Source organism: Mangifera indica, unplaced genomic scaffold (assembly GCF_011075055.1).
Source record: "Mangifera indica cultivar Alphonso unplaced genomic scaffold, CATAS_Mindica_2.1 Un_0153, whole genome shotgun sequence".
Classification (NCBI taxonomy): Eukaryota; Viridiplantae; Streptophyta; class Magnoliopsida; order Sapindales; family Anacardiaceae; genus Mangifera; species Mangifera indica.
Genome location: NW_025401245.1, coordinates 1 through 13,759, shown reverse-complemented (window position 1 = coordinate 13,759; position 13,759 = coordinate 1). Strand labels below are relative to the sequence as shown.

The following is a 13,759-nucleotide window of genomic DNA, read 5'->3' as shown; positions in this document are numbered from 1 at the left end:
CGCTGGTCAAAATCGTCACGTGATTCGAACAAGATTCGAAATGTCAACAATCTAATTTCTATCAGACCAACGGTAAAGATTCACCTCACCCTACCGACCAAATAAAGCCACGTACACCATACAAATTCTCACCTAAAGAAAAGAAAATTAAAAAAAAAATAAACAACGTAAGGGCGTGCATCATAAAGTCCAATCAGCAATTGCGTGGAAACAAAACCCGGACATATACCGTTAAAAAACCGGATTTGATAATCGGCGATAGGTCCGGGACTTTTGTGAAAATTTGGTGGATTTTGCTTGCCTGCCTACTCATTGTTTTGGTTGGTTCTTTATTTCTATCGGTCAAAAAAGACGAGTCGGCGTTCCATTTAACCGTGTTCGCAACCCTAATTCTGTCGATTCTTCGTCTCTTCTCTGTTCATTTTAATTTATGTAATCATACCGTAAGCTCTCTGCTTAATAAGGTTTCGGTTATGTAATTCTCGTAATTTCTCGTTGATTTTTTGGTGTTTGCATTGCTTTAATTCTATTAATTCTTATTGCTTGTTTTGATTAGATCGGCGGCTGTTTGAAGTTTTATGGGCTGGTATGGTTGATTATTGATTTTTGCGGCGATTAATTTGATACTGATCGAGGCTTCGTTTTTGTTGAAAATAAACTAATAAAGAGAGAGATGGATTTGATTACGAGCTGCAAGGTACTTCAATTTACTGGATTGTTGTATGTTCAGTTTATCTTTGTAGTTTGATTTGACTGTTGTGAGTAGCGTTTCATAGCTTTTATTTTTCTTGCTTATCAATTGAAGCTTTGCTTGTGTGGTTCAGGTGAAATTTTTTTAGCTGTAAATGGAAGATAGTAAAAAAGACAGTTTGCAGATTGCAAATTCGAGTTATTGGAATTAATAACATGTTAATTTGCTGGTTATGAGATGATGAAAAAATTTTGTTGTGTAGTTGGTGCAGCAATATGTAAATTATGGCATGTATAGCGTGTTCTCGGCTGTGCAATTTTGGGTTCTTTTATTTATTGCATGCCGTGCTCATATGCTTACATTGGGTGTTATGTCACCGTCTCATTTTATCTTGATAATGCAGCTATAAAATGAGTAACACTTTGAATAGAAATGATTGTATATATTGTTGAATTTATTTCATATTTAAATTATGTTTTTTTTTAAGGCATCAGGTAATTATTTGTTTGAATGAATAAAGGGATATGCTTTTACTCAATGTTCAGTGCACAACATTTCTTGGACAGCTTTTTTTATCTCCTTTGTCTGTGCACGTGTCTGCGTGTTGCAGCACATGCAAATTTGCAAATGTTACTTTTGAATCCAACAGGTGGTAAGTATGCTTAATGGAGTGTTTTGCTAATATGCTTTTATAAGTGCTTTTGAATTCACCATATTTATCCAATATTATAAAGAGGAAAGAAAGTAGCTCTGAAAGATTAGTTCATTAATTTACATTAAAAAGTAAATAGTAGATATAATACGATGAGTATGTTGTGCTGGGGAGTGCCTCCCTCCACACCCTACTATTAGCTTTTGATGCTGCTAGTACATGTGATTAAATATTTTAAGATTCATGGTCTTTCATTTCCCCTCATCTCTTGAGTGTGGTGATGTGCAAAGAGTTTTTGACACTTGCATTTTCCATTGTAGGACAAATTGGCATACTTCCGAATAAAGGAGCTCAAAGATATACTCACTCAATTAGGTCTTTCGAAGCAGGGAAAGAAACAGGTTAGATGTCTAATTTATTTCTTATTGTTATCATCAGCTTGTAAATGTGCGTTTATGGTAAATGTTCTAAAAATTCTCAATTTTAAGGCCATTCAATATAGTACCCTTTGTTCCTTCAAAATAAGGAAGAAAGTCCAACGCTGACTAGCCTTATTTGGTTATTGTTGGATGTCATTGAAGGATTGTGTTTGATTTTTTTTTTTTGGGGGGGATGTGCAGGATCTTCTTGATCGGATATTAGCCATTCTATCTGATGAACAAGGTGATTGTTTTATTTCCCGTATTCTTCTTCTACATCTGGAAATAGTCTTGTTATTCTCAACAATTGGTTGTTGCATCTTTAGCCTGTGAAGGAATACTAAGGATGTTTGTAGTGTTATAATTATTTTTATTGCCATGTTTTATCAAAAGTTTTATATTTATAGTAAATTATATGCCATGATCTGTTTCTTATAACTTAAGGTTTAGTGTTTTATTGAAGCTGGAATTACTGAATTTTTTTCTCATCTTTTTTATGTTAACCCTTTGTAAGCTGCTTCTGTGTTTGCATATGAATAAGCTTTTGAGGTACTGAAAGATTTTGACATCACAGAAAGATGTCACATTTAATTCTTGCTTCCAATGTGGAAGTTTGGGTGACCTACTTTCCTATAATTTGCTTGTCTTCTCTGTGTGTTAGTGTTGTGCGCACATGTTAGAGAAAGATAAAGATTCTGGTTTGAAAAAGGATTCTTGAGATAATAGGATTATTTATTGATTGCAGCATGTGCTTCAACTGCAGAGATGGTTGTGAGGTTACTGATTCATGTTTCATTATTCAAATGTGTCTATGCCTTTATATCTTGGCTCTGATTGTTCAAAGTTAGTGTTCGTTTTGGTGGCAGTTATGATGATAACGGTGGTAATCCAATGTTTCAGCGGCGTTTTACAATAGAATTGACTGAACTTATTGAACTTTAAAGCGGAAAATGTAATTTCTTACTTTCTTGAATTCCATTGTTGATATGGAGGCTCTTTTTTTCAGTGAAAATGTCAAAATCTTAAATGAATTTGTTCAGTCTGGTGAGTTATGTTGAAGGCATTCTGATCACTAATTGCAAAAGTGAAAAATTAAAAACTTGGTTGCTTTTGACTTCTAAGGGTTCTTATACTCCCAAGTCGACCTCTAGACAAACCCCTTTGATGTGTCTAAGTTGTAATTCAACTTGAATGAATAGTCCCTTTTTCGTGTCTTCTTGTAGTTTTACTTTTTTATATCATGATGTATGCATGCATGCATAAATATAGGGGGGTGTGACATATGTGAACAGTTTCTTATAACTTAAGGTTTAGTGCTTTATTGAAGCTGGAATTACCGATTTATTTTTCTCATTTTTTGTATGTTCTCCTCTGTGTAACTTGCTTCTGTGTTTGCATATGAATAAGCTTTTGATCTAGTGAAAGATTTTGACATCACAGGAATATGTCGCTTTTAATTTTTGTTTTCAATGTGGGATTTTGGGTGACCTACTTTCTCATATCTTGTTTGTCTTCTTTTTGTGTTGGTGTTGTGTGCACATGTTTGAGAAAGAGAGATTCTGATATGAAAAGGGATTCTTGAGATATTAGGATAAGCTATTAATTGTAGCATGTGCTTTGACTGCAGAGATGATTGTGAGATTACTGATTCATGTTTCATTATTCAAATGTGTCTATGCCTCTATAGCTTGGCTCTGATTGTTTGGAGTCATTGTACATTTTGGTGGCAGTTATGATGATAATGGTGGTAATCCAATGTTTCAGTGGCATTTTGCAATAGAATTGACTGAACTTATTGAACTTTAAAGTGGAAATGGTAATTTCTTACTTGTAAGTACTCAGAAGATTAGAGATAGAGAGACTTGAATTCTGTAGTGGAGGGTTATTTTTTCTGCGAAAATACCATAATCTTAAATAAATGTGTTCAGTCTGGTGAGTTATATTGAACGGGTTCTGATCACTGATTGCAAATGTGCAAAATAAAAAACCTATTTGCTTTTGTCGAGCCCTAGACACTCCCATTTGTTGCGTCTAAGTTGTAATTTAATTTTCATAACTATATTTACACATACATACATGTGTGTGTGTGTGTGTGTGTGTGTGTGTGATGGTTTTGGTATTTCCTTTGAACATCCCCCTTGGCATCTGAACCTTTATTTAAGCAATGTTTGTATTTGATGTTGTTTATGATGGAAATCCTATAATCTGTCACTTATATGTGTTTCATTTTTTTTCATAGTTTCCAAGATGTGGGCAAAGAAGAGTACTGTGAGTAAGGAAGATGTGGCCAAACTGGTAGATGATACATATAGGTATTTGATACATACTGGTCGATGTGGCCAAACTGGTAGCAAATTGTGAATAGTTTTTTCTGCTGATGTTACTTGGCTAATTGATATATCATGTTTTAGTTACAATACTTTTATGATTTGTAGTGCGCTCTCGATGTGAATTCTTCATTCTTTTTGTATCTCCCTCTGACATGCATATACCGTCCCTTATTCCCAGTAAATTGCAGATCTCTGTGGCCCCTGACTTAGCATCAAAGGGACAGGCCGTTTCAAATAGCAGTAACATGAAAAATAAAGTGGAACTGGATGACTCTGTTCAGCCAGATACTAAAGTTCGATGTTCTTGTGGAAATTCGCTGGAATCTGAGTTAATGATCAAGGTTATACTATCTGAGTATCTGTGTATTTGTGTTCACTATTTATATGCTTGGATATATGGTTGTGCTAGATTATGATCCTCACATGCTAATTCATGATTAATGTGTAAAATTTTTTATTCTTCTATGTATCAGAACCATGCAGCTATCGCTCTTGTGTTTCCATTATTTTATCTACCATTAATTGCTGATACTTTCTACTTTGCCTTTTTATTGTTAATTGGCAGTGTGAGGACCCCAGATGCCATGTGCGGCAGCACAAGAATTGTGTAATAATCCCAGAGAAACCCATGGAGGGAATGCCACCTGATCCTGACTTGTTTTATTGTGAAATCTGTAGACTCAGCCGAGCTGACCCGTATGTATTACTTCAAATTCTATTTTTTTCCACGTGAACTTTAATGTGTTTGGTTTTGTACTGTTTTTACATCGCCTCAAACCTGACAGTTAGATAACCTTTAATGTAGCCTCCACTGAATTTTGTCTAACCAGCTATCAAATTGTTTCATGATCTGCATATTCTTTATAACTACTTTCTTCTGCACTTGTTTATTTCTTTCATCATATAGGTGTTAACATGAGATATGCTGTTTATTTAGTATCTAGATTTTCCCATTCCATGATATTTTGTGGGCATTCCCATCATAAATGGACAGACTAAGTCATAAGACTAGGGCTTGATTCGAGTTGAGCTCGCTGAAGCTCAATTGCCAACTTAGCTCGAGTTTAGTTGAAAAAGCATTTTTTATTTATAAATTTTTTAAAAAAATTCATGTTCTCTGATAATAGAAAACATTGAAGAGAAGTTAAATTGTGTTGAGAAAGGAAAAAAGTAAGCTTATTTATAATGGGTGAAGTGAGTTGTTAAAATTTCTTTTCCCAATAGGGAATATTTGGAACAGGGTTGAACTTATTTATAATGGGCTTGGAAGCATGGAAACATGGGAAGGGTAGAGTTTCCACATTTCCTAAACGTTTCAAAGACATAAATGTATTGGAACCTGTTCAAAATGTGTCAAGGGTGTTTCACTATTACAAAATTTTCAAAATGTGTTTCTGTAGTAGAAACACATTTCTTTTAATAAAAAGATTATATCAATATTTCTTCATTTTTTGAAACCTTTAAACTTTCTCTCACTTTTCAAATCAAACTTCGTCCATTCCTCTTGTTAAAGAAAACCTTTATATTATCATCTTTTATCATATATCAGTTTTTGTTTCCTATATTTTTTAGAAAAGTCGTTTCAATGTGTCTGTTTCCGCTTTTCTACATTTCTGTGTCCATGCTACCTAGATAATGGATTAAGCGAGTTGTTAAATTGTCTCTTTCCGATGTAAGATGTTTGCAAACTTATTTGACAAAATTTCACATTGGAAAGAGACATTTTAACAACTCTCTTCATCCTCTATAAAAAAGTTCAACCCAATTCCAATAATCCCATATTGGGATGAGAAACTTTAATGGCTCACTTCACCTATTATAAATAACCTTACACATTTCCTTTCTCCATACAATATAACTTCCCCCTAATGTTTTCTTTTAAGAGAACATAATTTTTTAAAATTCATAATTAATAATTTTGTTTAAAAAATTCTACAGTACTATCGAGTTTGGCTCCTTCAAAACTTGTCGAGTTCGGCTTCCTTGAGCCGAGCTAAACTCAAGCAAGCTTGAGCTTTGCTCGGCTCAAATCTACCTCTACATACAACTAATTGCTAATATGCTCATACGATATGCTATTTGGATGAATATTCTTGGTAATCATAACAAATATGATAACTATGATGCTCGATGATGATCATAAGTGCACAGGAGTGGATGCCATACCAGCATGATGACAGTCAAATGTATTAATAAAAAGAGAAACAGTATATTATGCTGTAGGATTTGTTAATAAATAAAGTAGTTATTTCCCTTTATGGATGTATCTATGTTATGTTGTTATTTGATCCAAAGTTTATGCCACACTGTTATGTGGCTGAATAGGGTGAGGTTCTGTCTGATAATCATGGTTTCTTCTATCTTTTATCCTTTTTATTATTATTTTTTTAAAGAATTCTTTCTATATGTGTTGTTTATTGGTTGGAGTAAAGAGAACCTGCTTCTGCTCTTAACGTGTATGATGATCTGAAATTAGAAAATTTAACCTGACAGATTAGCTTGCATGCAACATTTTTGAATGAATTGACTTGGAGCATTTGGGTAACAGGATTCTTTTGAAGTATGCCTTTAGGCTTATGGCTTAACTTTCTATTGACTCTGTTGAGGGAAGTCAAGTTCAATTATTTAAATATGGAGTTTAATAAGGTTTCTAGACTGCAACTTCCTGACCGGCCTCGGCCTTACTATTATTGGTTATTTGAGTCAGTTACTTCTTGGTGTTACTTTAAAGATATTTAATTGCATTTTGTTGTTTCTTTGGTTTATTATTATTATTATTATTAATGTGGTTCTATGTGAACAGCTTTTGGGTTACAATTGCAAATCCTTTATACCCTGTCAAATTGACAACTACAAATGTTCCAACGGATGGGTGAGTTCATTTTATTGCATTCCTTTAAATTTGAGATTTTAAATGTGTAATTTACTGCAATTATTTTATAGTGAGGTAGTGCACAGACCTTAATTTTGCTAGGAACAAATAGCAGATCGCTACTTGGGTCTTGTCTTGACTTAAACCTGATGGCAAAAAACATACGATTAACACCCACTTTTTTTATGGTATTTTCCCGGCAGTTGACTAAATCAGGGACTTTGAGACCAAATCTTCATGGTCTTTAAATATCTAATTTCAATCTTCTAATGATTGTTGGAAGATCTCTCTTATTGCTCTTGTATTGATTTCCAGAGACAGAATTATTTGGTTTTTGATGTTGATTTTGTGCTGTGTGATAAAATGGATGTATTCTCAAATGGATTTAACAAGTTGTTTGTGTTTTGTTTATATCTTCTGTGTGGCAATTAAAATTGTGCCTTAGGTTTCGGCTTTGATGAATGAATTGCATGATGTATCCTCATTCATTGGATTTAAAGGACATTTTTGTTTGACTTGCTCTATGTAACAATTCATATAATAATTATTCCTCCAAGCAATGTGTATTTAGTAATAGTATTGCTATCAATTAAGTATCATTTTTTTAATTAACATGCTGTTGGGTTAGATATCTATGTGATTGTTTTTTTTTTCTTATATATATTTATGTACAATGTTTCCAGTGCAAACCCAGTGCAGAGTGTGGAGAAAACATTTCCACTCACTAGGGCAGACAGGGACTTACTTTCAAAGCAAGAGTATGATGTTCAGGTTGGTTTGCACACTAAATGAGGCCTTTTAGTTCAATATTGTTTATTGGTTAAAGACGTGCTAATCCTCTGTTTCTAATGTTATCATCCAGGCATGGTGTATGCTTTTGAATGACAAAGTTCCATTTAGAATGCAGTGGCCACAGTATGCTGATCTACAGGTCAATGGTACTGTGATTGAAGTTTCTTTGAATGATTTGTTGATATAGAGATTCATTTATTTTTTCACTAGGAAACCTGAAAATGCGGTGCTTAAGCTTACCAGAATTTCTCTTTTCTGATCAATAGTTATAATCAACTTATAATGATATAATGAAATTGCATCTATAACTCCCTGCACTGGCTTCTTTTACACTGTTATAAAATTATTTGTGAGTTGCTTATAAACTGAGATGTTTAGGTTGAAGGATTTCTAGGTATCAAAAAATAAAAATTGTAAAGAGTTCTTCTCAACGATTAATCAGTTGTTGTGCCCTTAGGCAACATATGACTTATGATTTAATTTATGCATCAATGGTTGTACAGGTGTACCTGTTCGAGCTATTAATAGACCTGGCTCACAACTACTTGGTGCTAATGGTCGTGATGATGGTCCAATTGTGAGTTTTCTTTCTACAAAGGCTTGGACTTTCTTATGCCCAATCTCTTCTCTTTCTCATATGCATATCTCTTTATGCTTGCTATGTCTGTGCATGGTTGTGTCTACTTTTCTGTCACTTTTTTTTGGATGGTGCACATTATGTGTGTTTTCATGAGTGAGTCAGTAACTGACTATTTGGATTCTACTATATTTTTATTTTGCTTTACTAGTGAAACATTTCTCCAGTGGTTTATTGTCTTTCATGTGTCAACTTATTTTCTATTCTGTTGTCAGATTACACCATGGACGAAAGATGGAATTAATAAAATTTTCTTGACTGGATGTGATGCTCGCATCTTCTGTTTAGGGGTTAGAATTGTAAAGCGGCAAACAGTTCAACAGGTAGTTTCTTCTTCTGAATGACCTACTTTGATCGAACTTTTGGCTTTTGGCCATCTTTCTCTCTCTCTTTTTCTTTTTATTTCTCGTCTCTTTTTTTAAATTTATTTATGGTTTGAGTTTCTGGGCTTTTTTTTTCTTTCTGTTTTTGAATAGACAGTTATTAGTGGTTTGCTAGTCCTTATTCCTTTATGCAGCTATTGGAAATTATGCCTTTTTGTCTTCTTTGTAATATCATCTGGTTATGGGATGGGATGGAAGAGGGTTTTGTTTTGGCAGGGTGGTGTAACGGTTTTCTGCCTTGCCAATCTTGCCCTTTTTCCTTGCTCAGCTCTATTTGACATGATTGTCTTTCATATTTAATCCTTGCTGCTGCACATGATGATTCATTATAAGATCATTTATGTTTTAATTCCTTGGATTGCACCTTTAACACTTTCAATGATTTCTCTTTTCATGGTAGAATATTATATATGCACTTTTGTCTTGTTGTCTAGATTCTCAATTTGATTCCTAAGGAGTCTGAAGGTGAGCGTTTTGAAGATGCTCTTGCTCGTGTTTGTCGTTGCGTTGGTGGTGGGAATGCAGCAGATAATGCTGACAGTGATAGTGATTTAGAAGTTGTTGCTGATGCTATTGGTGTCAATTTACGTTGTCCTGTAAGTTGCATTTCTTTCTTTGTGAAATGGTCTCATATTGTGTAGAGTTATAATTTATGCTTCGAAAATGGAAGACATCAATGATTTAATTAATGGGATGTGCTATTTCAAAAAACGGTTTATTGCATTGACGTGTAGAAGAATCAGATCTGGGGCTAATATTGCTTGTGTAAAGTACTAGAAGAGAACAACAAAGAGGATTTGTAAATAGTTAGAATTAAACATCACAAATATAGTTATATTTGAAGAAGACCTGCAATGCCAGCTGCAGAAATAGCAACTACAGAGCCAATAACAAGCTCCTCTCCACCTTTGCGTGCTTCCAATCAGTTTCCACATGATACTATCTTTCAAGTCTAATCCTTTTGTTGCTTGTTTTGAAAGCAATGAGAAAGTAACCTAAATAAAGTCCATGTGGCATTTTGTGGTTAGTATTAAGGGGTGCTTTACACTTCATTCCTTTGATGCTTATTTAGGGATTTGGAGAGACCATTTGAATTTTCGTTTTTGGAGATCTAATTATCTAAAACCTCTGGCAACTAATTGTCTTGTGATCCCAATGCTATTGCCTATGAGGATCACCTAAACATTAGTCAATTTTGGTCACATTTGGAGCTTTTTGTAACGATGGTTAACTTCTTAAAGTTTAGCCTTCTTTGCCTTCCCCAGTGGAAAGCTAAGTAAAAAATGTAAAAGCACATGCAAGCCCAAATGTTCACTTGCGTGCTTGGTCTACAAACAAATGAAGATATTTTTTTCTTGAAAAGAGGCCTAATTTCTTGGACAATTTTCCGGTTAACATCTAAGTTAGTATTGTAGTTTTATGGTAGTAACTTGACATTTATTCACCTGGTGATGAATCTGCTCCTTACCTGTGAATCAGCTGTTTGAAAGCAAACTTTCAATTGAACTTTACATTACAATATCTTGCCCTTTTCTTCGGGGGTGTCTTCATGTTAGATTGATACTATCCTGTCTAATATATTTGGTACATTAAGAAATGTGTGGTCTTCACTCTTGCTTTTACCTAATCAGCATAACATATTCTTGCAAGCTTCTTTTGAATGATTGGCTATTTGCTCAATCCTGATTGTGATGTGGACATATTTTGAATTTGACTACTATATCTTCTTCAGTTGTATGGTTCATGGAAGGTGTTCGGTAATTTGACTAGGCTCAGGATGGATTTACATTTGAAGCAAAAAGTGGCTAAATTTTAAGTAATGAGCAGCTAGAAATTGCTATAATTAATAATTTTTGAGAAGAGCCTGAATACGAATTGATATATCTGGTTCTTTTGGAAGACCACAAATACATGGTCTTATGGTTGATACTAAACTGATTATCATTAAAATGAAGGCAATTTGTGGTTCAAGGGTTTCAGTGTTGGTGGCATGCCTCTCAAATATAAGGCTGAGTTTTAATTGACGTTAAAAGCACATCGGTAGGGTTTTAACTACAATAACATGCTTCATTTAATGAGATTTTGGGAACCACAGTTCTGATTTTACTGCTATATCTCACTCAGTGAATTAGTTATCAAGAATGACAAAGTATGATATGTAGGTTTGCCACCCAATCACATGATAATACATCATTTGGGTATCCAATTGGATACTCAAAACTGAGTGCACTTAGCATTATTGTTAAGTTTTTGCTTTCTAATGTTTCTAGAAAATTACAATATTACCAAACAATTTTTTCTTCTAACTTTAAACATGAATAGTATCTATGAAATTATCATAGGCAACATAAAATTAAAAATAAATAAATAAATAAATAAAGAATTCTTTGTTGACTTTTGAACATAAATAAACATGTGGACGATGTGTTTTACATAGCGTATGGTTTTCTCATTAACATTAGCACACATTTAATGTCAATTATTTGTCCTATATTAATATCTGTAAGAAGGAGATATTTGTAATGTAATTCTTCATTTTTTTATGTGAATAAGTGTGGTTGCATTATTTGGATTAGACTTTGGTTCTGTTAGGCGGTAATAAGTATTTTGATTTAAAAGCTGCATTGCTGTTATTTTGAAATATACAAGTATATGTATATATTATCTTTTCACCTGCATGTAGATGAGTGGTTCAAGGATGAAGGTTGCTGGAAGATTTAAACCCTGTGCTCATATGGGCTGTTTTGATCTTGATGTTTTTGTGGAGCTCAACCAACGTTCTAGAAAGGTAAGTCAACTGAATCTTGAAATTAGTTCATTGTCTTATATCTTATTCTTTTTTCCCCTTTCATGTCCTTTAGTCATTTTGTTATTTTTGACAAGCATTGGTCTTTGACTGCAGTGGCAGTGCCCAATTTGTCTAAAGAACTACTCATTGGAAAATGTAATTATTGATCCTTATTTCAATCGGATTGCATCTAAGGTACTGCACCTTTTGGACCCTCTGTATTTATGTGTTACTGAGATGCATTCATATATACATGGTTTACTTTTGTGGTGCAGATGAGGAACTGTGGAGAAGACATAGCTGAAATTGAGGTGAAGCCGGATGGTTCCTGGCGTGTAAAAACAAAAAGTGAAAGTGAGCGTAGGGAGGTTGGGGATCTGGCGCTTTGGCACTTTCCAAATGGCTCTATTTGTGCCCCTGTTGAGGAAGTTAAACCAATAGTGGAAACATTGAAGCATGTTAAACAAGAAGGTACTTCTGAAGGTCATGTTGGTTTGAAACTTGGAATCAGGAAGAATAGCAATGGTTTCTGGGAAGTAAGCAAACCTGAAGATATAAATACCTCTTCTGGTAATAGATTGCAGGGAAAGTTAGAGAATCATGAGCCAAAAGTTATCCCAATGAGTAGCAGTGGCACTGGAAGTGGTAGGGATGGTGAAGATCCAAGTGTAAATCAGGATGGTGGTGGGACTTTTGATTTTGCTAGCAATGGAATTGAGCTTGATTCTATATCATTGAATCTTGATCCAACATATGGATTTACTGACCCAAATCCATCTGCACCAATTGCAAATCCAAATTTTATTGTTCTTAGTGATTCAGAAGATGAAAATGACCTACTAATATCGCCTGGGAATGTATACAGGGAAAATCAAACTGATGCTGGTGGCGTTAATTTTTCAATACCCCCTACTGGATATGTTGATAACTTTCCTGATACTTTGGGTTCTATAGGTGCTGGTGGGAATTCTTGCTTGGGTCTCTTTGCTGCCAATGATAATGATTTTGGAATGCCCCTCTGGTCATTACCTTCTGGAACCCAAGGTTCCCCAGGTTTTCAGCTATTCACTTCAAATGCAGATGTTCCAGACACCTTGGTGGATCTACAGCATGGTCCCATTAACTGTCAGACACAGATGAATGGCTATACATTGGCTCCGGACACTGCAATGGAACCTTCATCTCTGGTCCCAGATTCTTCTATTGGTCAGCCTGCTGCTGACCTCAGTGATGGTTTAGTTGACAATCCCTTGGCATTTGATAGGGAAGATCCGTCTCTTCAAATATTTCTTCCAACAAGGCCTTCAGATGTGTCAGTGCAATCTGATTTGGGAGACCAAGCCGATGTGTCAAATGGTATCCGCACTGACGATTGGATCTCTCTTAGCCTTGGGGGCGGTGCCATTGGTGGTCACAGTGAACCACCCGCTGCAAATGGATTAAATGCAAGGCAGCCAGTACAGTCTGGAGAAGGTGCCGTGGATTCTGTGGCTGACACTGGTTTGTTCCCTTGTTCTTTTAAGAGTTACAACATTGTTGAAATTTTAGATATGATCATTACAGATTAATTGATGAAGCTTCTTGCTGGTTGCTTTTCACAAGTGTGAGTATATTTGGTTTAGGTTGTGTTACTGTTGTCAGTGCAGAATCTTGGTCTAGGATAATTAGTTTAGTGAAAATATGTTTGGTGGTATTATGAACTTAATTCTCAACCATTTCCCATATATATAACCATGATTCTTGTTGTTAGGTAGGGATTCAGCTAGGATTTTTGTGCCATTTTTGTGGCAGGGATTGTCCAGGTGTAGTTTGTCAAAACATTCCTAGGATACTGCAGGGTCTTTAGATCATTCCTGGCTTGTGAATTTTTTTTGTTAATCTTTGTCTGGCATGTTTCATTTTTTGCAGCTTCTTTGCTTCTCAGTATGAATGACAGAAGATCTGAGAAGGCAAGCAGGCAAAGGTCAGATAGCCCTTTCATCTTCCCTCGCCAGAAACGTTCTGTAAAACCGCGGTTGTATCTTTCTATCGACTCAGACTCGTCTGAATAGAAATTTTGGCCCCTATATCCATGAAATCCCTTGTGTACGTGTTTGAACCTTTTGGGTTAGAAGGCCCCTTATGGGAGGTTTGTTGGATCTGATATAGTTGACGAATATTGGGTCCTTTTAAAAGGCTCAAGGCAAGGAAATACC

At 34.9% G+C, this 13,759-nt stretch overlaps 1 protein-coding gene across 6 annotated transcripts; it reads left to right on the top strand.

The window, feature by feature from the left end:
• Nucleotides 1-213: 213 nt before the first annotated feature.
• On the top strand, nt 214-13,686 carry LOC123208199 (E3 SUMO-protein ligase SIZ1-like). Of its 6 annotated transcripts, none has more exons than XM_044625586.1 (17): nt 214-464; nt 557-697; nt 1,664-1,744; nt 1,964-2,006; nt 4,002-4,074; nt 4,271-4,433; nt 4,658-4,788; nt 6,896-6,964; nt 7,648-7,735; nt 7,827-7,902; nt 8,260-8,333; nt 8,609-8,716; nt 9,211-9,372; nt 11,460-11,564; nt 11,679-11,759; nt 11,840-13,167; nt 13,473-13,517. In XM_044625586.1, the coding sequence occupies exons 2-16, from the start codon at nt 674-676 to the stop codon at nt 13,130-13,132; spliced, it is 2,571 nt and encodes an 856-aa protein (XP_044481521.1). In that variant the 5' UTR covers nt 214-464; nt 557-673; the 3' UTR covers nt 13,133-13,167; nt 13,473-13,517. The 6 variants fall into 6 exon arrangements, with proteins under 6 accessions (XP_044481521.1, XP_044481520.1, XP_044481519.1 ...); XM_044625585.1 differs by having other exon boundaries at nt 221-432; nt 11,840-13,064; nt 13,473-13,686; XM_044625584.1 differs by having other exon boundaries at nt 221-443; nt 11,840-13,064; nt 13,473-13,686.
• Nucleotides 13,687-13,759: the final 73 nt, after the last annotated feature.